The 26488-nt window shown below is 46.7% G+C and overlaps 1 protein-coding gene across 1 annotated transcript in view; it reads left to right on the top strand.

The window, feature by feature from the left end:
• Positions 1-578: 578 nt before the first annotated feature.
• Positions 579-26488, top strand: part of LOC311134333 (sodium-coupled neutral amino acid transporter 3-like) — a gene marked incomplete at its 5' end in the record, with an annotated part of 48471 nt that continues 22561 nt past the window's right edge. The window contains 7 exons of the mRNA XM_084167980.1: positions 579-742; positions 3083-3115; positions 3347-3431; positions 3584-3699; positions 13985-14058; positions 16334-16426; positions 16884-16965. Of these exons, the coding sequence (XP_084024106.1) occupies positions 579-742; positions 3083-3115; positions 3347-3431; positions 3584-3699; positions 13985-14058; positions 16334-16426; positions 16884-16965 (647 nt within the window). The remainder of the gene's footprint in view (positions 743-3082; positions 3116-3346; positions 3432-3583; positions 3700-13984; positions 14059-16333; positions 16427-16883; positions 16966-26488) is intronic.

Raw genomic sequence — 26488 nt, 5'->3', positions numbered from 1 at the left:
CACAACTGCAAAGTAATACAATCAGGTTTTAAACCTAACCTTAACCCTAACCTTAACCACACTGCTAACCCAAATGCCTAACCCAAACCTTAAATTAAGACCAAAAAGCACATTTTAGTTTCATGAATTTTTACAATATAGCCAATTTTGACTTTGCTGCTGGCATATCTATCGGAAATCTCTCAGTTCTGCCTCTAGGACAAGACTCATCCCAATAAACGTCCACCTGCTTGATTGTATGCAGTATTTAGGGGAAAACCTAGTTGTTAAGCATCGCTGAATGTATTATTGTAAAAGATTTGTACTCAAGTTGTACAATTTGTATCCCCATTCTGGAGATAGATGGCTGTGCAAAATGTGCAAGATAAGCAAGCTTATCTGCATTGAATTAACTGTCTGTAATATTCCAGTGGTTATGAACATGATGTAATCATCAGTTGTAGTCTAACTGCCACGTGTCTATTCTTTCACAGACTCCTGAAGGAAAAGAGGAAAAGAAAAGAGGACGTCAGCCACACACACACACACACACACACACACACACACACACACACACACACACATACATTGTAGCAAAGATGAGTGAAGATAAAGCAGCTGAAAGCGTGGAACCTGCTCCTCCAGCGCCAGTATCAGCTCCAGCGCCAGCAGGGATGAACTCTATTCCCAATGGGAAAGGCCATGAGACTGTGGAGGAAACCACAGCAGCAGCCAAAACACCACCAGGCGACACCACAGAGCAGTAAGTGTAGACTCAAGTACAAGATAGTAGACTATAAACATACGAAAGTATACACAGGCTTTTCATCTCTAAAAGTACAGTATACACTCTTTAAGATAGAAGATAACCTCATCCCCAGGCTCAATTGCTTTCGCATTTAGTGTTCAACAGAGAGAGAGACAGCTGGTGGACAAGATTAGATACACAATAGCAGACAAGAGGAACCTTTTCATCTAAAAAAGTATACACTCAGGTACTAGGTATTAGGCAACATATTACGTTGGTTGAGAATTAAACTATTAGTGTACTCCCTCACTGAGCCTTATCGTGTCAGAGAGGTGAGGTGAGCTCTGCTACTGGCTGCCTCGTCCTGCGGGCGGGCTACGGCTGTGACCTACTACTCTCTGAGAGTGTCACGTCTCCCTTCACACACCCCACAACAACAACACTGCTCTTTGTTAACTACTGTGGATACAGTGAGGGAAAAAAGTATTTGATCCCCTGCTGATTTTGTACGTTTGCCCACTGACAAAGAAATGATCAGTCTATAATTTTAATGGTAGGTTTATTTGAACAGTGAGAGACAGAATAACAACAACAAAAATCCAGAAAAACGCATGTCAAAAATTTTATAAATTGATTTGCAGTTTAATGAGGGAAATAAGTATTTGACCCCCTCTCAATGAGAAAGATTTCTGGCTCCCAGGTGTCTTTTATACAGGTAACGAGCTGAGATTAGGGAGTGCTCCTAATCTCAGTTTGTTACCTGTATAAAAGACACCTGTCCACAGAAGCAATCAATCAATCAGATTCCAAACTCTCCACCATGGCCAAGACCAAAGAGCTCTCCAAGGATGTCAGGGACAAGATTGTAGACCTACACAAGGCTGGAATGGGCTACAAGACCATCGCCAAGCAGCTTGGTGAGAAGGTGACAACAGTTGGTGCGATTATTCGCAAATGGAAGAAACACAAAAGAACTGTCAATCTCCCTCGGCCTCGGGCTCCATGCAAGATCTCACCTCGTGGAGTTGCAATGATCATGAGAACGGTGAGGAATCAGCCCAGAACTACACGGGAGGATCTTGTCAATGATCTCAAGGCAGCTAGGACCATATTCACCAAGAAAACAATTGGTAACACACTATGCCGTGAAGGACTGAAATCCTGCAGCGCCCGCAAGGTCGCCCTGCTTAAGAAAGCACATATACAGGCCTGTCTGAAGTTTGCCAATGAATATCTGAATGATTCAGAGGAGAACTGGGTGAAAGTGTTGTGGTCAGATGAGACCAAAATCGAGCTCTTTGGCATCAACTCAACTCGCCGTGTTTGGAGGAGGAGGAATGCTGCCTATGACCCCAAGAACACCATCCCCACCGTCAAACATGGAGGTGGAAACATTATGCTTTGGGGGTGTTTTTCTGCTAAGGGGACAGGACAACTTCACTGCATCAAAGGGACGATGGACGGCGCCATGTACTGTCAAATCTTGGGTGAGAACCTCCTTCCCTCAGCCAGGGCATTGAAAATGGGTTGTGGATGGGTATTCCAGCATGACAATGACCCAAAACACACGGCCAAGGCAACAAAGGAGTGGCTCAAGAAGAAGCACATTAAGGTCCTAGAGTGGCCTAGCCAGTCTCCAGACCTTAATCCCATAGAAAATCTGTGGAGGGAGCTGAAGGTTTGAGTTGCCAAACGTCAGGCTCGAAACCTTAATGACTTGGAGAAGATCTGCAAATTAGGAGTGGGACAAAATCCCTCCTGAGATGTGTACAAACCTGGTGGCCAACTACAAGAAACGTCTGACCTCTGTGATTGCCACCAAGTACTAAGTCATGTTTTGCAGAGGGGTCAAATACTTATTTCCCTCATTAAAATGCAAATCAATTTATAACATTTTTGACATGCGTTTTTCTGGATTTTTGTTGTTATTATTCTGTCTCTCACTGTTCAAATAAACCTACCATTAAAATTATAGACTGATCATGTATTTGTCAGTGGGCAAACGTACAAAATCAGCAGGGGATCAAATACTTTTTTCCCTCATTGTATGTGTGTGGAAATGTGGGTAATGGGTACCTAGTACTACCTAGTGTCAGGGCCTGCGTTCCTTTGCCCTACTAATCATGAGGTCACCTCTATCAGGACGGAACAGACATGGCCATCAGTCACAGGAAATTACATCAACTGTTTAACATGTACAGTGTCTCCCCATGCCCCCTTAAGTAGTTGAATACATCAGTTTACCCAGACTGTCATTTTCTCCAACATGGCCGGATTACTGAGGGGGTGTTTTTTGTTTTTCCTCTTTGTGCTTTCATTGGATGATGGAACGTCTTTCTCTACGCTACTTTGTAGGGAAATTGTTCCCAATAGTGCCCAAAATGTCAGGTATGTAAAATTTACACGGAAGGGATATGTTTCAGTGTACTGTTTCTCACCATTACAATCACAAGTTGTGATAAGGACAGAACAGTATCAACCAGACACCTATAGCAGTAGAATGTTATCCTATGTGATTCCACGATTCTCTCAGATAGAGTGTCCTTGAGTTGTGGTTTTATAACATTGTTCTTGCTTCATGTTGTTATGACTGTGCTTTGTTCACATGAATCCCCACAGAAGTGAGGATCCAGAGGCCAACCTCGCAGAGAGTCAGGAGTTCCTGTCTAACATGGAGGACAAGAAGACCACACGCTTCACAGATGTAAGTGGAATTTATAGGCTGCTTTGGCCACAGTGGATGGTTCAGATGAATCTGTAACGTGTTCATTCTCTCCTTCTGTAAAGCAACTTTGATTGTTGTAACCATTGTGCTAACAAGCATGTTCACCTCTATGTGTTTCTCCATGGAATCAGTTTGAGGGGAAAACCTCTTTTGGAATGTCAGTGTTCAACTTGGGCAACGCCATCATGGGAAGTGGAATTCTGGGATTGTCGTATGCCATGGCCAACACAGGTGTCGTTCTATTCCTGTGAGTCAACATGGATGGATGGCTGGATGAATTCATTAATTAATGGATGAATGGATGGATGGATGGATGGATGAATGAATGGATGGATGAGTTCATGATTGTGATGAACATAGATGACCAACAGTTCTATATGATTAATGATAAGATCAATTGGTACTGTAGATGTATGTACATGGATGTAAACCCAGTCAGGAATGTGTGCATTAGCCACAAATGTTCCTCTGATTCAATTGCATTCCGTTTAGCCCTTCTGAATGGAGCTCCTCCTTGGACAGAAATACCCCTGTAATTATTTAAAGGCTATTAACCAGGCGGTAGACTTTGTATGTGACAGCCCTAATTGAACAGTCTCTAAATAAAAGGCTGACGTGTAAATACGGCATCATTACTGTGATAGCTATCATAACTACAGCAGTGACACACTGGTGGTGTGTAACACCCTGTGTTTCATGATACACATCTGCATTGAGATCAATAGGGGTTTCAAGCCCTGTGTGTAATAATGAAACATAATGGCGAGGTCTCATTACTATGCTAATAGCAGCGTTGTGCTGCTGTGTTAAACCAATGCAATTATAATGATGGATGCTGGAAATAACCTCAATGTGCTTGCATCTTCATGTCCTATCTTGTGCTGTGATTGAATGTGTGAATACTGAATGTACATGAATGCGTTCTCAGGGGTCTGCCATGCCAGCTAGGGAGAATAATCTGGGCTGTGGTGGCATCTGCTGTCAGGACAAGTCACAGAGAGTTTAGTTTAACAGCTGCCAGATTAGTCATAGAGGGGTTATGTAATGTGTTTGTGGGTTTAGCACCTACCCCGGCCCAGATTAGGCTGTGGTGATCTTCTTGCATGTCATTGTACAATATGACCCCACTGTTAGATGACAGTCTCACCTCAAATCTCAGGAATAGAAGGTCGGATGGAGCGGCAGGGAAAGTTCAGCGCTGCCTTGTGTGAGAGCTACCCAGCCTGATTGATAGATGTGGGATTATATCAGGGATGACACAGGAGCACTGAAACACATGCAATTTGTCCACAGTCCTGCACAAAATGAGAGGCCAGGTCTTGGATTTGAGAGGGCACAGGTGTCAATAAAGTGTTTAGTAGAATAAGAAGACTTAGTGACACACCTGTTCCGCTGTCTGTCTGTCTGTCTGTCTGACCCCCACTGACAGTCTAATCTGTTTCTGTTGAATATAATATGCATTATGAGGTTTTGAGTCCATGGGCTTTTCAAAGGACACATCCAGCTCAGGTTTCCTGTTGTTAATCTCACCCATCAATCATTGAAAGATACCATAACATCCACACTCCCTTGTCTTCCTCCTATTAGAATCACACCTCCTAAACCCAGCTGCTAGGATACAAGGTGTTAGTGGTCATGGGATCTGGATTGTTAAGTCTTGTTCCATAAAACTCTGTGTGTGTGTCACACCCTGGCTCTGGGGACTCTATATGTTGAGCCAGGGTGTGTATATTCTATGTAGTGTATTTCTGTGTTGGCCAGAGTGGTTCCCAATCAGAGGCAACGAGTGTCAGCTGTTGCTGGTTGTCTCTGATTGGGAGCCATATTTATAGAGGCTGTTTTCCCACAGGAGTTGTGGGATCTCGTTCCTTTCGGTGTGTTCCTAGTTAGGTTTGTCCTTTGGATGTCACGTATCGTTTGTTGTTTTGTTTCGCTGTTTGTGTTATCATTCGATAAATAAAGTATGTTTGCTTTCAACGCTGCGCCTTGGTCCACTCACTCTAACGATCATGACAGAAGATCCCACCATACCAGGACCAAGCAGCGTGTCCAGGAGCAGGCGGCCTGGACATGGGAGGAAGCGCCGGGAAAGGAGCTGGAAAGGTTGGCGACGGCCCAGGTGGGCAAATCGTGGTCCTGGGAGGACATGCTCGGGGGCAAGGGGCCATGGGCTAAGAATAAGGCCCTGTCGAGAGAGGAGCAACGGCGTCAACAGTGTCGTCGTCGGACGGACGAGAGGCAACCCCAGAAAATTTTTAGGGGGGGGCACACGGCATGGGCGACTGGGCAGCAGGAGGCTGCCACAGGGCGAAATGGGAGACGAGGAGAGAAGGCCACCGGGTTACGGGAGCCATTGGTGAGAGGAGGGAAGGAAGTTGTAGAGGCACGGCGAGAGGTACTGAGGTGTATTGCCAGTCCGGTCCGGCCCGTTCCTGTTCCTCGCACCAAGCCTACGGTGTGCGTCGCCAGCCCGGCCCGGCCTGTTCCTGCTCCACGCACCAAGCCTACGGTGCGCGTCGCCAGCCCGGCCCGGCCTGTTCCTGCTCCACGCACCAAGCCAGGGGTGCGTATCGTCAGTCCGGTACGGCCCGTTGCTGCTCCACGCACCAAGCCAGGGGTGCGCATCGTCAGCCCGGTCCGGCCCGTTCCTGTTCCACGCACCAAGCCAGGGGTGCGCATCGTCAGCCCGGTACGGCCCGTTCCGGCTCCACGCACCAAGCCAGGGGTGCGCATCGTCAGCCCGGTCCGGCCCGTAGCTGCTCCACGCACCAAGCCAGGGGTGCGCATCGTCAGCCCGGTCCGGTCCGTCCCTGCTCCACGCACCAGGCCAGGGGTGTGCGTCGTCAGTCCGGCACAACCCGTGCCTGGGTCACCGGTGCCTGGTCAGGTACCGGTCAGCTGCTCCACACCGGAGCTGAAGCAATCCGCTTCTACGATGTCCAGTCCAGCTCCGGTCAGCGGGGCCAGACCAGACCAGGGGCGCCACGGGGGGATGGTTGAAGGGTGGTGGTCTAGCCCGGAGCCGGAACCGCCTCCGAGGAGGAATGCCCACCCAGCCCTCCCCTGGGTTGTTGATGTTTAGGCGCGGTCAAGGTCCGCGCCTTTAGGGGGGGGTACTGTCACACCCTGGCTCTGGGGACTCTATATGTTGAGCCAGGGTGTGTATATTCTATGTAGTGTATTTCTGTGTTGGCCAGAGTGGTTCCCAATCAGAGGCAACGAGTGTCAGCTGTTGCTGGTTGTCTCTGATTGGGAGCCATATTTAGAGAGGCTGTTTTCCCACAGGAGTTGTGGGATCTTGTTCCTTTCGGTGTGTTCCTAGTTAGGTTTGTCCTTTGGATGTCACGTATCGTTTGTTGTTTTGTTTCGCTGTTCGTGTTATCATTCGATAAATAAAGTATGTTTGCTTTCAACGCTGCGCCTTGGTCTACTCCGTCTAACGATCGTGACAGTGTGCTGTGTGCTGTAAGCCTTCATCATGCTGCTTTTATTAGAAAACTCTCCTAGCCCCAGGGATTTGTTTACCATGCGACCTTGGATAGGATTACAATACAATAGCTCTCTACCTAGAGGTCAGTGGTGTAAAGTACTTAAGTAAAAATACTTTAAAGTACTACTTAAGTCGTTTGTTTTGGTATCTGTACTTTACTTTTCTGTTCATATTTTTGAATACTTTCACTTTTACTTCACTACATTCTTAAAGACAATAATGTACTTTTTACTCCATACATTTTCCCTGACAACCAAACGTACTTGTTACACTTTAAATGCTTAGCAGGACAGGAAAATGGTCCACTTTACACATTTATCAAGAGAACATCCCTGGTCATCTCTATTGCCTCTGATCTGGCGGACTCACTAAACACAAATGCTTTGTTTGTAAATTATGTCTGAGTGTTGAAGTGTGCCCCTGGCTATCCGTTAATAAAAATAAAATAAAAATTGTGCCATCTAGTTTGCTTCATATAAGCAATTTGAAATGATTTATACACTTACTTGTAAAACTTAAGTACTGTATATTTGTGCAATTACATTTAGTTTTGATACTTAAGTATATTTAAAACAAAATACGTTTAGACTTTTACTCAAGTATTTTACTGGGTGACTTTCACTCATACATACTTGAGTCATTTTCTATTAAGGTACATTATTTATACAAAAGTATGTGGACACCCCTTCAAATTTGTGGATTTGGCTATTTCAGCCACACACGTTACTGACAGGTGTATAACATCGAGCATACAGCCATGCACTCTCCATAGACAAACATTGTCAGTAGAATGGCCTTACTGAAGAGCTCCGTGACTTTCAACATGGCACTGTCATAGGATGCCACCTTCCAACAAGTCAGTTCATCAAATTTCTGCCCTGCAAGAGCTGCCCCGGTCAACTGTAAGTGCTGTTATTGTGAAGTGGAAACGTCTAGGAGCAACAACTGCTCAGCCGCGAAGTGATAGGCCACACAAGCTCATAGATTGGGACCGCCGAGTGCTGAAGCGCGTAGCGAGTAAAAATCGTCTGTCCTTGGTTGCAACACTCACTACCAAGGTCCAAACTGCCTTTGGAAGCAACGTCAGCACAATAACTGTTCTTCGGGAGCTTCATGAAATGGGTTTCCATGGCCGAGCAGCTGCACACAAGCCTAAGATCACCATGCGCAATGCAAGCATTGGCTGGAGTTGTGTAAAGTTCGCTGCCATTGGACTCTGGAGCAGTGGAAACGCGTTCTCTGGAGTGATGAATCATGCTTCACCATCTGGCAGTCCGACAGACTAACCAGGAGAACGCTACCTGCCCGAATGCATAGTGCCAACTGTAAAGTTTGGTGGAGGAGGAATAATGGTCTGGGGCTGTTTTTCATGGTTCGTGCTAGGCCCCTTAGTTCCAGTGAAGGAAAATCTTAACGCTACAGCATACAATGACATTCTAGATGATTCTGTGCTTCCAACTTTTTGGCAACAGTTTGGGGAAGGCCCTTTCCTGTTTCAGCATGACAATGCCCCCGTACACAAAGCGAGGTCCATACAGAAATGGGTTGTCAAGATCGGTGTGGAAGAACTTGACTGGTCTGCACAGAGCCCTGACCTCAACCCCATTGAACGCCTTTGGGATTAATTGGAAGGCCGACTGCGAGCCAGGCCTAATCGCCCAACATCAGTGCCTGACCTCACTAATGCTGTTGTGGCTGAATGGAAGCAAGTTCCCGCAGCAATGTTCCAACATCTAGTGGAAAGCCTTCCCAGAAGAGTGGAGGCTGTTATAGCAGCAAAGGGGGGACCAACTCCATATTAATGCCCATGATTTTGGAATGAGATGTTTGACGAGCAGGTGTCCACATACTGTTGGTCATGTAGAATCCTGTGTGGCTCAGTTGGTAGAGCATGGCACTTGCAATGCCAGGGTTGTGGTTTCGATTCCCATGGGGGACAAGTGTGAAATGTATGCACTCCCTGCTTTAAGTCGCTCTGGATAAGATTAGATTACAAAAATCTAGTGTATCTTTACTTTTACTCAAGTATGACAATTGGCTACTTTTTCCACCACTGTTAGAGGTAAAGCAATGTTTTGGATGTGTGTAGTAATGCCAAATCCATTGACTGTGTACTAGCAGTAGCACAGGTTTTAGAGTCAGTGGAATTGTAGGTAGGTGACACAATATTTTATTTTCAAACTAGAGGTAGTATGTGTTTGTCTTATTGGCAGCATGCCCACATTTCTCACCAAATGTGACTAAAATGAAGCATTGATCATATTTAAGACAACCATGACCGACACAAATATTATTGAAAGACTGTTTCCAAGCTTTCTGCCTAGAGTCATGTCTAGAGGAGTTTTTTCCACAGTGTAAACAGCTCTTTATTTTGAGCTGGGTGGTGTGACTGTGGTTTCTCAACCTGTCTTCTGTCTGGTCTGGACTGATCTGGACCGGCTGAACCCTGGGTTACTACACTGTCTGTTTGTCTGTCTGTGACACCTGGCTTACAGTATATACAACCTTAACTGCTCCTGTGCAACCTAAAACTAAACATGCTTCACTCACTGTTCATGTGAAATGTACAGATGTAGGATCTTCATTTGAGCCAGTTTGCTACAGCAGGAAAATAGTCTTTCTGCAACAGGAAATGTGAATTATAATGTGGATTATAATTAATGGGCATTTTTGTAGGGGTTGATACATTTTTTTCATTAGGGCAATTCAAGTCTGAAATGTCAAAGTGGAAATTACAAACTTTAAAAGCCTTTTTAAAACTCAAATACACTACAAGTTTGCATTTCCTGCTTTGCAGGAGTGATCAAATTAATATCCTACAGTGACACACAGTGTAGCAAATATCAGTATGCATTTACAGTATGTATTTATGTATCTACTACAAATGACTTAGATCCACGTGCCTCAAATCATTATAGATTTGAGAAAGAGAAGGAGAGAAACATGTAGAGCAGGGATGGACAGCCGGCAGCCCTCCTTTTGAAGGCCCTCGGATACATTTTAAGACCCTACGTCTGTACATTTCACATGAACAGTGAGTGAAGCTTGTTTAGTTTGAGATTGCACAGGAAACTCAGTCGGGGTCTCAACATACTGTTGCAAGCTAGAGTAGTAGAATACACAAGGTGCAATTTTGAAATTTAGTTGCGCATCAGCAGTTTTTGTCTTGTTATGTCAGTAACTGATAGTCACGCAATTAGCCCATGTCAGCTAACATATTTTAGGTTGGTAAGTTAGTCTTTATTTATTTTATTTTATTTAACCTTTATTTAACCAGGTAAGCCAGTTGAGAACAAGTTCTCATTTACAACTGCGACCTGGCCAAGATAAAGCAAAGCAGTGCGGTAAAAACAACAACAACACAGAGTTACATATGGAATAAACAAAACGTACAGTCAATAACACAATAGAAAATCTATATACAGTGTGTGCAAATGTAGTAAGTTATGGAGGTAAGGCAATAAATAGGCCATAGTGCAAAATAATTACAATTTAGTATTAACACTGGAGTGATAGATGTGCAGAAGATGATGTACAAATAGAGATACTGGGGTGAAATGAGCAAAATAGATAACAATATGGGGATGAGGTAGTTGGGTGGGCTAATTACAGATGGGCTGTGTATAGGTGTAGTGATCGGTAAGCTGCTCTGACAACTGATGCTTAAAGTTAGTGAGGGAGATAAGTGTCTCCAGCTTCAGAGATTTCTAGCAGCCAGCTATCAAAATGTTGTAATTATGGTCGCAGACCCGGGAGCAACTGCTGCCCCTCATGATGACTTCATATTTTTTGTGGCCTCCACCCTCATCAAAGTTGCCCAATCCTGATGTAGAGGTACTCGGGAGGGGGACAGCGAGTCAAGCAACTTTTCAGTGGACCACTGTGTGCTGTGCTCCAGCCTCCAGGGTGCAACTCCCTCTCCTCTCCTCTTTTTTCTGCCAGCGTACCTTGTCAGTCTGAATCTTAGCTGCTCATTCCCAAGGGGGACAGCAGACCTACATAGCAGCAGCACGTGCTTCTCTGAACACAGAAAACCAAAGGGAAACTCAACAACACACCAAACTAACATCACATCAATACAGTGGCATCCCATTAGCCCGGGTACCATTTTTTACATTTTAGTCATTTAGCAGATGCTCTTATCCAGAGCGACTTACAGTTAGTGAGTGCATACATTTTTCATACTGGCCCCCGTGGGAATCAAACCCACAACGCTGGCGTTGTAAACACCATGCTCTACCAACTGAGCTACACGGGGCCTAGTCTGTTTAGCTAACATTCCACTCCTTTTATTCCATGTCATATGCCAAAGATGCTTAGCATGACAGGAGTGGCACGGAGTGGAATGATAGCTAAACAGACTGGTACCCAGACTAGCATCCAATCCCTCCAGTGCTTTATCCTACCCTTTCCTTTGACCTCACCTACTGTAACACCTACTCTGTCCATTGGAGCATTACAGCACTGACAAGCGTTCCAGTCATCCACTATTGGTATGGCACTGCAGTCTGCTCTAAGGCATGGTGTGTCAGACTCACATCTGACACCATTCATGCCTGTGTATGAGTGTAGGGCCAGGGGGGCCATGGGACCTGTAGCCTATAGCCTCCACTGGGTCCCAGCAACTGACTGGTGGGATTGCTGTAAGGAGATTTCTGTGTTTCCTGGAAGGAAAGGGGCCGGAGCGGAGGCAGGCAGAGGGCTACTGACTGTGTATAACACCTCTGGGCCTGACTGTTGTGTCATGTGGGCTTTAGCTGAACAAAGAGGATGTTCAGAGGCTGTATGGAGGGAGGTGGCTGTGCACTGGCCCTTATTTGCAACCCATTCACATCCCATTCACATTTCAAACCCTATTAAACCTGTTGCCCATGTAGTGTATGCACATTAACTGAATGTTTTACATGTACACACAGGAGTAAGGTTAGGACACATGACATCTCACCTCATTATGAGAGCTATAATATTAATAAGGTTGCATTGCAGAGCTACCTCACCACTGACAGTCAGACATATTACGTGACAGAGCTACACCCATGTAGCTTTTTTGCCCCGTTGTAGTGGTCTAACATTTCAGATTATAGTGGAGACTTAAGTTGTCACACACAGAGGTCTCAACCGGGCCCTGGCACTGGCACTGGCCCTTGCGGGAATGCAGTGGGGGAGAGTGTCTGTCTGTCTCTCTGTCTGTCTCTCTGTCTCTGTCTGCCAGTCTGCCTGTCTGTCTAACTGTCCCACTGTTCCCACCACTGTACCGGCTGACATCTCCTCCACCACAAATCAGCCCTGCTGCATTCTTCCACCAAGCCGCCCGAGACACAGAACAATGTGAAACGGCATATAGTTGAATTCGAGGTGAAAGACGTGCTTTGCCTCTCTGACGCAAGCCCAGGTCCAGTTGCCAAGAGTAACAATTTGAAAGAAATGTGAAAGAAAAAAAGTTACAGTTAGAGAGAGGAGGAGCAGGAGTTGCTCTGGGAAGTGAGCAGAAAGATCAGGTTTCTGTGTTCCGTCCATCCAGATTGGTCTATTCGGCCAGATGTTGGCCGTTGGGGGCTGGAGCAGTATTTTGGGAGATCTTGGACCAGAGAGTCTTGTATTTTTCCTCTCCGTTAACTCTGTGGTTTTTCCTCAGCTCAATGTCAGCGTTGCTTTGTAAATATTTCCACCTTTAAATAGCGCCCCTAATGTCCTTGTGGTTGTTTCTCATCGTGGGGGAATGGGGGAGATATTCGTAGATAATACAGCCAGCAAGACTGATGCTCTGTAAGGCTGAGGCTCTGTATGAGGCTAACCCAAGACCCCATAACCAAAGACTCAAGACCCCATAACCCAACACCCAGCTGTACATCCAGCTGAATAAATGGTTTACATGGAGGAATGTTATCTATAGAGCCATGGATTAGGACAGCTGTTACTGTCATACTGCACCAGAATGTGCTGGGTCATCAAGTTCAATAAGGATGAGGTTGATGATGATGATAATAATGATGATGATTATTACAATAATGATTTTGATGATGAATATGGTGATGAAGATGATGATCATTATGACAACGATGGTGTTGAGGATGGTGATGAGGAGGAGGAGGATGGTGGTGGTGGTGGTGATGATGGTGTTGATGAGGAGATTGATGATAATGAGGAGATTGATGATAATGAGGAGAATGATGAGGAGGAGAATGATGATGATGGTGTTGATGAGGAGGATGATGGTGAAGATGATAATGATGATGATAACAAGGTTTTTTCTGGATAAGAAAGGAGCTTAGGTGGTGGGCGTGGCAGGGGACGTGTTCACCCCGTCGGCATGGCTGAATTTTAGAGAAAATTTTCTCAAATTTCTCCACGGAGCTGTTAGAAATTAGTGAAGTTTTAAAGCACATTTCCTGCGATTCTACATATTCTGCCATGGAGCTAAGAGAACATTTTGCAGTTTTAAAGCAAATTTCCTACAATTATATGCATTTTGCCATGGCTAATCTTGTGTTATTTTGCTAAAACATATTAACAAAAATATATACTGCTAAATTAATTGTTGTTGGAATTTTCAATTCACCCTGACTGTCTAGCTTTTATTTAGCTGATTGTTAGTTCTCACAGATTATATTATAAAAAATATATAGGCCCATTATCTTTTCTACATACTTTATATCTTGTTTTAGGAATACCTGGGATAGGATAAAGTAATCATTCTACCCCCCCCTTACCCCAACCCACCCCCCCCCCCAAAAAAAAAAAAAAAAAAAAACATTGTAAAGTTGTTATCCCACTGGCTATAAGGTGAATGCACCAATTTGTAAGTCGCTCTGGATAAGAGCGTCTGCTAAATGACGTAAATGTAAATGTAGTCGTTTAAGTTTACACAAAAAGCGTTTTTCTATCAAGAAAATGTATTTAGGCGACCTGAAAAAATGCTTAGGCGGCCCGCCCAAGGATTTCAATGACAGAAAAATCCCTGTAATTATGACAATGATGGTGTTGATGATGATGATGATGATGAGGATGATGATGTTGAAGCTCTCTCCTCTCTCCTCTGCAGGGTGCTCCTGACAGTAGTGGCTGTCCTCTCATCTTACTCCATCCACTTGCTTCTTAAGTCATCTGGCATTGTGGGTATGTAGTCTTCAAACCATGAGCAGGACTTTTGTTGGAGACCATACACCAGTCAACCCCTACAGTCCCTGTCAGGAAGACTAATGTCATGATAACATCCCATAGCCTCACAGCCTGCCTCTTCTCTTTAGCATATGTGACCCACCATCTCTTTTCGGTCTTATTTCCCCCCGATTTTTATTTTTTTTACAGTGGATAAAAGTACAGACTCAGAGCTTCGAAATGTTATATCATACACTGCAGTTGAGGAACAATGGGAAAGTAATGCTGCTTTGAAAGTTGGTCCTTAAATGGTTTGGTACACCTACTAGAGAGCTCTTCTTTGTTTACACCCATTTAGCATCGTTCACACCCTCTTAAGCCTTAGCCCCACCAATCTCTTGAAGGATTCACATGTGAGGCCATGTGCTAAACATAGTGAGTAAGGTAGTGTAGTAAACAACAAAAGATTTCAAGACTAAAAGTGGTGAAAGTAGTAGCCTACAATTAGGAAAAACTCTAGGTAAAAATACACTTTATCTAGTCCTTGGCCTATATTCTAATCTGACCTTGGTGCAGGTCATGTTGTTCTTCACATTACTGTCTATGGTAAAAGAGAGGCTATAACCCCCTCCCAGCCACATCTAGCTAAGTGGATGGGTCTCTATTGTCTAGACCTCTTCACATGTTCAAGAAATACAATAGGCCATATCACCCCCAGACACACCTGGCTAAATTGATGGGACATGTAATCATTTGGCGAAGTGGAGTCTTTTGTTTAGACATGTAGCTAGCGAGCTAGCTAAACAATTAACCATAATCCCAACCCATACAGTATAACAATACAAATTGATTGTCATAGCTAGCCATCATGCATGAAATGATGTAGTATGAATCTGCAGGTAGCTAAAGCTAACCAACTAGGTTCAATGTTAGCTAGCTAGCTAACAGTAGTCTATAACTAGCAATGCAAATGGTTTTCTGAGATATTAATAATATTACTACACAGATCATACACATAGCTAGCTAGCTAGCCAGCCAGCTAACGTTAACTAGCTAGCTAACATTATGCTTTAACTTGCAATGAAAACAACTTTGACAAAATGTGAAATGTATAATATGTGAAAATGTAGCTAGACTCTTACCCGTATACATGGAATGCTTCACGGCAGACTGGAACCCCTTTCACTAAGTAAGAAGTTCTCTGTCATTTGCATTTTGTTTCTACAGCTTGCTTGGGCCGTTGTGTCAAGTCACTCCGGTTCACACTGACTGTGTGCAATGCCATAAGAATCATCATATCTTTCTCACTCTCTGTCACGGATGCCATGGTTGCCCTTGGTTTGAAGATGTAATCCGGAAGACAGGTGTTTTATACAACAGCCTTCTGTGCTCTCTTTTCGACTCCCTCCGCATTTGCAATCAAACATCCAAATTTCCTTCACCTTGTTCTCATACTCCGCTTCCACCAGGCATTCCACTGATTTCAAAACTCGGTCAACTTCTTCCGTGACAACAACACTGTTGATCTCAGTTTCTTCCCCATCACTGTCGTCAGAAGAGACTCTACAATATCTGGTTCAATTAAAATGTTTTTACCTAAGTCAGGGATTTCCTCATCGTCTGATTCAGTTTTAGAGTCAGAGAGAGTCAGCATGGCACGATCGTCCTCCAGAAAGTAGTACATTAAAACTTTTTTCCACTAATCTTGCACCTGCTAAATTCAGGGCAGCAATGTTGTTGAGAGCAGTAGCAACACTTTTGCAGTTCTCCATGGCTAACATTATATCTTTAAAAAAAGCTGTGGTAGCAAGGATTATCTACACATACTGAGGAGCTCATGTTATAGACAGAAGCATGCTACATGGCAGACCAATCAGAACTCATCTCTCAGCATGTCCAGCCCATCCATTATCTCAGCCAATCATGGCTATCGGGAAGGTTCCTGTCTTTTTCTGTGGCTAAACCAACTAGGCTCGTAATTTAACAATTGTATTCGTATTTACAGATGACATATACATTTGTTATTAATGCACATGAAAGTTTACATGTTCAAGAAGGAATTTCTGCATAAATTTTTTATTTTTATTTAAAAAAACCTGTGAAGTAGTGAGGCCTGTCATACGCCCAGCTTTCTGAAATGGGGCACATATGTCTAATTAGACTGATCACTAGGAATTCACATTCCCCTCTCCAGTGCCCTCCATTCTGATATGCTTTAATAGCATGGCTTTTCTGCATGCTCTACGCCGCAGTACAGTTCTGTATGTTAATGTGTTTGATGACTGTGCCTCAGGTATCCGGGCGTATGAACAGCTTGGCCAAAGGGCGTTTGGAACGCCAGGCAAGATGGCTGCCGGCATCGCCATCACACTGCAGAACATCGGAGGTGAGGGCTCTGTCACATGCACGCACACGCGCACACACACACACACACACACACACACACACACACACACACACACACACACACACACACACACTGAATTCACTGTTTTTGTTATGTTTTCTATTGTTTTCTCAAGGGGATATATCAGCACAACATCAAAGTATTCAATCTGAAAGGGATAAAAGGGATTAGCATGTGTGTCAGTGTGTGTTTTAAAATACATTTAGATTTGCTGGAATATGATAATCTCTCTTGTATTTCCAGGATAATATGCACAGCCTGCACAAGCATTAAGTGTGTGTGTATACATTGTGTGTGTATATACTGTGTGTGTATACTGAGTGTGTATACTGAGTGTGTATAAGTGTGAGTGTGTGCATGTGTGTTTATGTCTGTATACAGTGTATGTGTGTGATCCTATTACTAATATCTGTCTCTCTGTGTGTCCCTCCCACAGCCATGTCCAGTTACCTGTACATAGTGAAGTATGAGTTCCCTCTGGTCATCCAGGCCTTCCTGGGGGTCGACAAGCCATCAGGGTGAGTAACATACAGCATGTTTTTTACTTATCACACATATTACAACAGTAACATAGACTGTTCTGAAACAGTTCTGAATGTATCAGGCAAGGAGGGAGAGGTGACTAGCTGTGTTTTCATCCAGTTGTATGGATGGGCATTAAAGTTCAGCAGAAGGAGATATGATCCAACAGTGAATTCCTCCAGTTATCCTGAGCCAGTGTTAAACCACCACAGGAGAAACCTCCTCTCAGGTTGAGCCAATCTAATTCTAAGGTGCCAACTGGCACTGACAGGTCTGCAGCCCTTTGTGTCACCATGTGATGAGGTGTGAATGACGGAGTCAGGCGCAGGAGGTAAAACACAGAAATCAAGAGTTTATTCAGTGTACAATAATGTAGTGCATATAGCGACAGATCGAAATTAGCACAAGGGAAAATCAACCTTGGCTGCATACAAGTAAAGAGTAGCTCAACCGAGGATATCCCTCACCGAGACCCAGCACTGTTCCTCCGGACCGTACCCTTCCTACTCCACGAGGTACTGAAGGCCCCCCACCCGGCACCTCGATTCCAGGATGGACCGGACAGAGTACGCCGGCGCCCCCTCGATGTCCAAAGGAGGTGGAGGGACCTCCCGCACCTCAGACTCCTGGAGCGGACCAGCCACCACCGGCCTGAGGAGAGACACATGAATCGAGGGGTTAATACGGTAATCAGGGGGGAGTAATAACCTATATGTGACCTCGTTGATTCTCCTCAGGACTTTGAATGGCCCTACAAACTGTGGGCTCAGCTTCCGGCAGGGCAGGCATAGGGGCAGATTCCGGGTCGAGAGCCAGACCCGATCCCCCGGTACAAAGACGGGGGCCTCACTGCGGTGACGGACAGCGTTGGCCTTCTGACGACGCACTGCGCATTGGAGGTGAACATGGGCAGCGTTCCACGTCTCCTCCGCGTGCCGAAACCAGTCATCCACTGCAGGAGCTTCGGTCTGGCTCTGGTGCCACGGTGCCAAAACCGGTTGATAACCTAAAACACACTGAAATGGTGTTTGGTTCGTAGAGGAGTGGCGGAGAGAGTTCTGGGCATATTCTGCCCATGGCAGGAACACCGACCACTCCCCCGGCCGGTCCTGGCAATAGGACCTCAGGAATCTACCCACATCCTGATTAACCTGTTCCACCTGCCCATTATTCTCAGGGTGGAACCCAGAGGTCAGGCTGACCGAGACTCCCAGACGTTCCATGAACGCCTTCCAGACTTTTGACATGAACTGGGGACCTCGGTCAGACACTATATCCTCTGGTACCCCGTAGTGCCGGAAGACGTGTGGAAACAGGGCCTCCGCAGTTTGCAGAGCCGTGGGGAGACCGGGCAGAGGAAGGAGGCGGCAGGCCTTCAAAGCGGTCCACAACGACCAGGATGGTGGTGTTCCCTTGAGAGAGAGGCAGATCAGTTAAAAAATCAACACTCAAATGAGACCATGGTCATTGTGGAACTGGTAAAGGTTTTAACTTACCCACTGGGAGGTGCCTGGGTGCCTTACTCTGGGTGCACACTGAGCAGGAGGAAACATACACCCTCACGTCCTTAGCCAAGGTAGGCCACCAGTACTTTTCGGTCAGGCAGCGTACTGTACGACCGATACCTGGGTGACCAGAGGAGGGTGACGTGTGTGCCCAGTAGATCAGACGATCACGGATAAGCGCAGGCATGTACTGCAGCCCAGCTGGACACTGAGGTGGAGATGGGTCTGTGCGTAATGCCTGCGCTATATCCGCGTCCATCACCCATACTACTGGCGCCACAATGCAGGAGTCTGGCAGTAAGGGGGTATTGTCTCTGGGCCTCTCCTCTGTATCATACAGCCGGGACAGTGCATCTGCCTTCACGTTCTTCGTACCCAGAATGTATGACAGTGTGAAGTCAAACCGGGTGAAGAATAGGGCCCACCTGGCCTGGCGAGGGTTCAGCCTCCTCGCTGCCCGGATGTACTCCAGGTTACGGTGGTCCGTCACAGACGAGGAATGGGTGTTTCGCTCCCTCAAGCCAATGTCTCCACACTGTCAGAGCTCGGACAACAGCCAACAGCTCCCGATCACCAACGCCATAGTTCTGCTCCGCCGGGCTGAGCTTCTTTGAGAAGAACGCACAGGTGCGGAGCTTGGGTGGCGTGCCCGAGCGTTGAGACAGGACTGCTCCCATCCCAACCTCGGACGCATCCACCTCCACTACGAACGGTAATGATGGATCGGGGTGGGCCAGTACCGGGGCCGAGGTGAACAGTTCCCTCAGGTTACTGAAGGCCCTGTCAGCCTCAGCAGACCAGCGGAGCCGGGATGGCCCAGCCTTCAACAGAGATGTAATGGGAGCTGCGACCTTGCCAAAGCCCCGGATAAACCTTCAATAATAGTTGGGAGAAGCCAAGGAAGTGCTGCACCTCCATTACCATGGTTGGAGTCGGCCAATTACGCACGGCTGCAATGCGGTCTCCCTCCATCTCCACACCTGTGGTAGAAATGCGGTATCCGAGGAAGGAGACGGACTGCTGGAAAAACATACACTTCTCTGCCTTAGCATAAAGGTCATTTTCCAACAGTCGGGCCAGTACTTTGCGAACCAGGGACACATGCTCAGCGCACGTAGCGGAATACACCAAGATGTCGTCGATGTAGACCACTACACCGTGACCAAGCATGTCCCGAAACACCTCATTCACAAAGGACTGGAAGACTGATACTCGGATACGCACCAGGTTGTACGCACTCCTGAGATCTAATTTAGTGAAGAAGTGCGCTCCATGCAATGACTCAACCACTGACGGAATGAGGGGGAGAAGATAACTCAATCTAATCGTCTCCTTGTTCAGTGGTCGATAGTCAATGCACGGGTGCAGACCGCCGTCTTTCTTCTTCACAAAAAAAGAAACTTGAGGAGGCGGGTGAAGTGGAGGGACGTATGTACCCCTGGCACAGGGACTCGGTGACGTATGTCTCCATAGCCTCCGTCTCCGCCTGCGACAGGGGATACACATGACTCCTGGGAGGTACAGCGTCTACCCGAAGGTTTATTGCGCAATCCCCCGCCCGATGAGGTGGTAATTTAGTCGCTTTATTTTTAGAGAAGACTTGTGCCAGATCATGGTACTCGGGGGGAATGCGCACGGTGGAGGCACCGTCTGAACTTTCCACCATGGTTGCACGAACGGAAACACCCATACACCTACCCTAACCCTCTCGCGACCACCCCGTGAGAACCTTCTGCGGCCATGAGAAAGTGGGGTTGTGGAGTGCTAGCCATGGAATACCTAACAGCACAGGGAAAGCAGGAGACAATGATGGAAAAAGTGACCTGCTCACAATGCGTCTCCTGTGTGATCATGGTGACTGGTACCGTGACTTCCTTTATCAACCCGGACCCTAATGGTCGACTATCAAGTGCTCTGATGGGGAGTGGAATGGATAGGGGAACTAATGAAATGCCCTGGCGGCGTGCAAAATTTTTGTCCATAAAGTTCCCAGCTGCGCCTGAATCGACTAGCGCCTTACACCGGGGAACTCTCATGTGATCAGGGAAGTATATGGGTATAGTACAGTGCTTAGCAGAGGGCTCTGAACAAGAGTGGGTGCTCAATATCTGGGGTGATGCCAGAGTGCCCTGCCGACCGCCTCCTGACCCAGAAGAGCGCTGACGACAACGTGTGATGGAATGTCCCTTCGTGCCATCCGAGTGGCACTGGCGCTGTCGTCCTCCGCTCTCTCGGTGCGCGGTCCCACCCAGCTCCATGAGCTCTAGATCCGCGTCGGTCGGGGTGGGAACGGGCAGGCCTCCTCCAGGACGTCCTCTGGTTGCCAGCAGGTTATCCAGACGAATGGCCATGTCCACCAGTTCGGGAAAAGACAAACTGGTGTCATGGCAGGCTAGCTCCCGTTGGACTTCCTCCCGTAGATGGCACCGGAACTGGTTGATCAGGGCCCGCTTGTTCCTCCCGGACCCTGCTGCCAGGATCCGGAACTCCAGCGCGAACTCCTGTACTGTCCCTTGCCTCAAGTGGACCAGCTGCTCACCCGCCTCTCGACCCTCGGGCGGGTGATCGAAAACCGCCCGAAATAGGCAGGCGAACTCCCTGTAGTCCTCCAACGCGGCTCCTCCTTCTCTCCAAACCGCGTTGGCCCACTCCAGGGCTTTCCCCGAGAGGCAGGAAATGAGGACGGACACCTGCTCTCGTTCTGATGGCGCCGGCCTGACACTGGAGCAGTACAGCTCCAGTTGGAGAAGGAATCCCTGATATAGAGCCGGCGTCCCATCGAACGCCCGAGGTCGGGATATCTGGATCCCTCCGGGTGCTGTGATGTAGGTGGCTGGATCCGGTTGGCCAGCTGGTCTCGATAGATCGGTTCCTCTTCTCTCCAGGCGTTGGACGACCTGAAGAACCCGATCCATCGCTTCCCCCAAGCTGGCCAGCATCGTGGAATGCTCCTGGACCCTTGCCACGATTCCAGGTGTGCGCTCTTCTCCCGCTGACTCCATAGCTGGTGAATGATTCTGTGATGTGTGAATGACGGAGTCAAGCGCAGGAGGTAAAACACAGAAATCAAGAGTTTATTCAGTCTACAATAATGTAGCGCATATAGCGACAGATCGAAACTAGCACAAGGGAAAATCAACCTTGGCTGCATACAAGTAAAGAGTAGCTCACTCACAAAGGACAAGGGGGCAGAGGGAACACTTATACACAGACTAATGAGGGAATGAGTAACAGGTGTGTGTGATTGACAAGACAAGACAAGACAAGACAAATGGAGTGATGATAAATGGAGCGGTCGTGGCTTGTAAACCGGTGACGACGAACGCCGAAACCTGCCCGAGCAAGGAGGAGGGGCAGCCTCGGCTGAATTCGTGACACACCATGCCAAGCAGCTGGCCTGAGAACAGCTGTGTGTGAGAATGACCCTGGGAGGAGAGGGCAGCCTGGTCACGCTGATACAGACACACATCATTACACAGCCAGGCTCCACGGCTGAAACGTAAACCAGAGGATAACACTATGTAGACTAGAGCAGGTTGCCTGATAGTACAATGGCCATTACCCTGAAACAGACTGAGGAGTATACTGTAGCAGCCTCTCTGCACTGTCTATAATCTGGTATATGGTACCTGCCTGGCTTGTGTTGGTGTGTTATGACCAGCTGTCAGTGTGTTTATGATGCTGACTGAACTGAATGATGTCCAGGAAGTGTTTTACTGCTACACAGAATGTCTCATATTCTCAGTCTGAATGACATTGTGTGTGTGTGTGAGCTGTCCACAGAACGATCCATAGATCAATCAGCACCCAAGGCTGTGTGTGTGTTTTACCAACCAGACTGTCAGATATCTGCTTTTTGCCTGGAGTGTTGATACTGTATGTGGATTGAGGGTTTGTTTGTGTGAGTATGTTGTTGTTGATGTTTGTGTCTGGAATTGCTGTGGTGTGTATGCATCAGTGTGTGTTTGTTTGTGTCCAGTGTGGTTCAGAAGGTCAGTCTCCTCTGCCCCTCTCTGTGATGATGTGGGGCAAGATGGTTGGCTGGGGTGTAGGTGGGGCAGCTCGACACTGACAGCACAATAAATGGACCACTCTCACAGGTTACAACTCTAGAATACAGATGCTGGATTTCTCTGTCATAGAGAAAATATGAGATGAACCTCCTCCACTGTCTCAGATGTGGTGGATTTGGTTAGTATTAGTAATCCAGTGGATTCTATGTGTCATACATTGTCCTATTTCACTTGTTAACCAGAGTCTCTAGGCAGCCACACCTTGTGTGTAGTAGGCTATGATTGGTCTGTCCCAGTATGCTAAGGGAATGGTGTGTCCCCACCCCAGTGACTGTCCAGTAACTATCCAGTCCAGACGCTGCAGCCTCAGACGGCGCTGTGTTTCCCATGTTCTCACCCTCTAGTCCAGGGTTCTTCAATTCCGGTCCTGGAGGGCTGAAACACCTCTGTTTTTCATCCTCTCCTTCTAATCAGGGGCTAATTCAGACCTAGGACACCAGGTGAGTGCAATTAAATACCAGGTAGAAATGAAAAACAGAAGTGTTTCGGCCCTCCAGGACCGGAATTGAAGAACCCTGCTCTAGTCCAATCAGTGGTCACTAGAGACCATATGTTCTCACCCTCTAGTCCAATCAGTGGTCACTAGAGACCCTATGTTCTCACCCTCTAGTCCAGTCAGTGGTCACTAGAGACCCTATGTTCTCACCCTCTAGTCCAGTCAGTGGTCACTAGAGACCCTATGTTCTCACCCTCTACTCCAATCAGTGGTCACTAGAGACCATATGTTCTCACCCTCTAGTCCAATCAGTGGTCACTAGAGACCATATGTTCTCACCCTCTAGTCCAATCAGTGGTCACTAGAGACCCTATGTTCTCACCCTCCAGTCCAATCAGTGGTCACTAGAAACCCTATGTTCTCACCCTCCAGTCCAATCAGTGGTCACTAGAGACCATATGTTCTCACCCTCTAGTCCAATCAGTGGTCACTAGAGACCATATGTTCTCACCCTCTAGTCCAATCAGTGGTCACTAGAGACCCTATGTTCTCACCCTCCAGTCCAATCAGTGGTCACTAGAAACCCTATGTTCTCACCCTCCAGTCCAATCAGTGGTCACTAGAGGCGAGACGGAAGCTATGGATGCAAGGGCTATGGATGCAAGGACTGACCACCCATGATATAAAAATTATACTTTTAACCATGTTTTGAGACTATATAGTGTTTGTTTAGATTTACTTTGTTTACAAACATTTGAGTAAAACAAACTTATATTTTGAGTTCTGATGGGGTACGACAGTTGAACTAAGCTCATGAGGTATTTATAAGCTATATTCTTCAAGAATCAATGGGTACATATCATTAATTTATGTCAAAAAATGTATGTAGCAACTGCAGATTGCCCCTTTAAGAGCTTTAACACACTGATGTCCCTCTCATACGAGCACCACCTGGGTTAAATGTCTAAAGCAGGGTTCCCCAACTGGTGGGCCACAGGCTGAATTTGGCCCACAGGTGATTTTATATGACCCCCCAAGTTTTTTATAGTTTTTTTTATTGTTGAACATTAAAGACTGTAAAACCCATAGCAAATCAGCTCCAAATGATTTTAATTTTGGAAATCTGTTCCATAGTATTCCCAAGCATAATAGAGAGGCATATGTGATCGTATAAAACAACACAATCTCACACTCAATTTGTGCAAATATGTACAAAAAGTATTTCAGCAGATTTAATGTGTTTTTGTGCATTTTTATGTAGCTTAATTCGTGTGAAAATACACATTTATGTGCGACTTAATTCGTAGGAAAAGACACCTTTTTGTGCGTCTTCATTCATAGGAAAATACATTTTGGGGGGCAAACAACCTTTTGAAAGTTATTAGAGCAATGCATGATGTGTCTTTTTTTGTGTCCCACATTTATTTATATAAAAAACCAAACGTGTTAACAACCCAATATTGTTAATCAACCAGGTTGTCACCGAAATAATTATAATATAATAGTATCCTTACGTTTTTTTAATTTATTAATGCCAATACTGTTTTCTATGCTTATGTTCGCTTAATACTTTGGGATACTTGTGCTCTTGTAGTCAGAAAGGACCTTTTTTTATGAAGGCAGTTAGTAGGCCTTCACGATTTTCTTCATAATGCATTTCATATTTTGTGGAGCCTACATTACACAATTTTCTTCATAATGCATTTAATACAAGGCTTCACTTTTTCATGTACATTACACCATTTCTTTCATAATGCATTTTATACAAGGCTATGTCAAATTTTGTGAGGGTTGCCAGATTGGAGAAAAAATACAGATTTTTATGTTTTTATTTTTTGGTATCAATGAAGGTATTTGATTGGACTTTGAACGGCCCCACAAACCGCGGGCTCAGCTTCCGGCAGGGCAGGCGGAGGGGCAGATTCTGGGTCGAGAGCCAGACCCAATCACCCGGTACAAAGACCGGGGCCTCACTGCGGTGGCGGTCAGCGTTGGCCTTCTGATGACGCACGGCGCGTTGGAGGTGGACGTGGGCAGTGTCCCACGTCTCCTCCATGTGCCGAAACCAGTCATCCACCGCAGGAGCCTCGGTCTGGCTCTGGTGCCACATTGGAATGGCGTTAGGTTAGTGGAGGAGTGACGGAGAGAGTTCTGGGCACCGACCACTCCCCCGGCCGGTCCTGGCAGTAGGACCGAAGGAACCTACCCACATCCTGATTTACCCATTCCACCTGCCCATTAGACTCGGGGTGGAAACCAGAGGTATGGCTGACGAGACCCCCAGATGTTCCATGAATGCCTTCCAGACCTTGGATGTGAACTGGGGACCTCGGTCAGACACTATATGCTCTGGTACCCCGTAGTGATGGAAGACGTGTGTAAACAGGGCCTCTGCAGTTTGCAGGGCCGTGGGGAGACCGGACAGAGGAAGGAGGCGGCAGGCCTTGGAAAAGCAGTCCACAATGACCAGGATGGTGGTGTTACCTTGGGAGAGGGGAAGATCAGTCAGAAAATCAACACTCAGGTGAGACCATGGTCATTGTGGAACTGGTAAAAGTTGTAACTTACCCGCTGGGAGGTGCCTAGGTGCCTTACTCTGGGTGCACACCGAGCAGGAGGAAACACCCTCACGTCCTTAGCCAAGGTAGGCCACCAGTACTTTCCGGTCAGGCAGCGCACTGTACGACCGATACCTGGCTGACCAGAGGAGGGTGACGTGTGTGCCCATTAGATCAGACGATCACGGATAAGAGCAGGCACGTACTGCAGCCAAGCTGGACACTGAGGTGGAGATGGCGCTGTGCGTAATGCCTGCTCTATATCCGTGTCCATCGCCCATCCTACCGGCGCCACAATGCAGGATGCCGGGAGTATATGGCTGTTGTCTCTGGGCCTCTCCTCTGTGTCATACAGCGGTGACAATGCGTCTGCCTTCACGTTCTTCGTACCCGGGATGTATGATAGTGTGAAATCAAACCGGGTGAAGAATAGAGTCCACCTGGCCTAGCGAGGATTCAGCCTCCTCGCTGCCCGGATGTACTCTAGGTTACGGTGGTCCATCCAGACAAGGAAAGGGTGTTTCGCCCCTTCGAGCCAATTCCTCCACACGGTCAGGACTCGGACAACAGTCAACAGCTCCCGATCACCAATGGCGTAGTTCTGCTCCGCCGGGCTGAGCTTCTTAGAGAAGAAGGCACAGGTGCGGAGCGTGGGTGGTGTGCCCGAGTGTTGAGATAGGACAGCGCCTATCCCTACCTCGGATGCATCCACCTCCACTACGAATGTACACAGTTACGCTGGATAGCGTCAACAGTCCAGTGCGCAAAACAGGCGCACTGGAACAAATACAGGCACACGGGGAAAATATACCTCGCCAACATATAACTATTCACCCCCCCAAAGTCAATACTTTGTAGAGCCACCTTTTGCAGCATTTACAGCTGCAAGTCTCTTGGGGTATGTCTCTATAAGCTTGGCACATCTAGCCACTGGGATGTGTTGCCCA

The sequence above is a fragment of the Coregonus lavaretus genome, assembly GCF_964263955.1.
Source record: "Coregonus lavaretus genome assembly, chromosome: 8".
In the NCBI taxonomy this organism is placed as follows: Eukaryota; Metazoa; Chordata; class Actinopteri; order Salmoniformes; family Salmonidae; genus Coregonus; species Coregonus lavaretus.
This window is presented reverse-complemented; position numbering and strand designations above follow the sequence as displayed.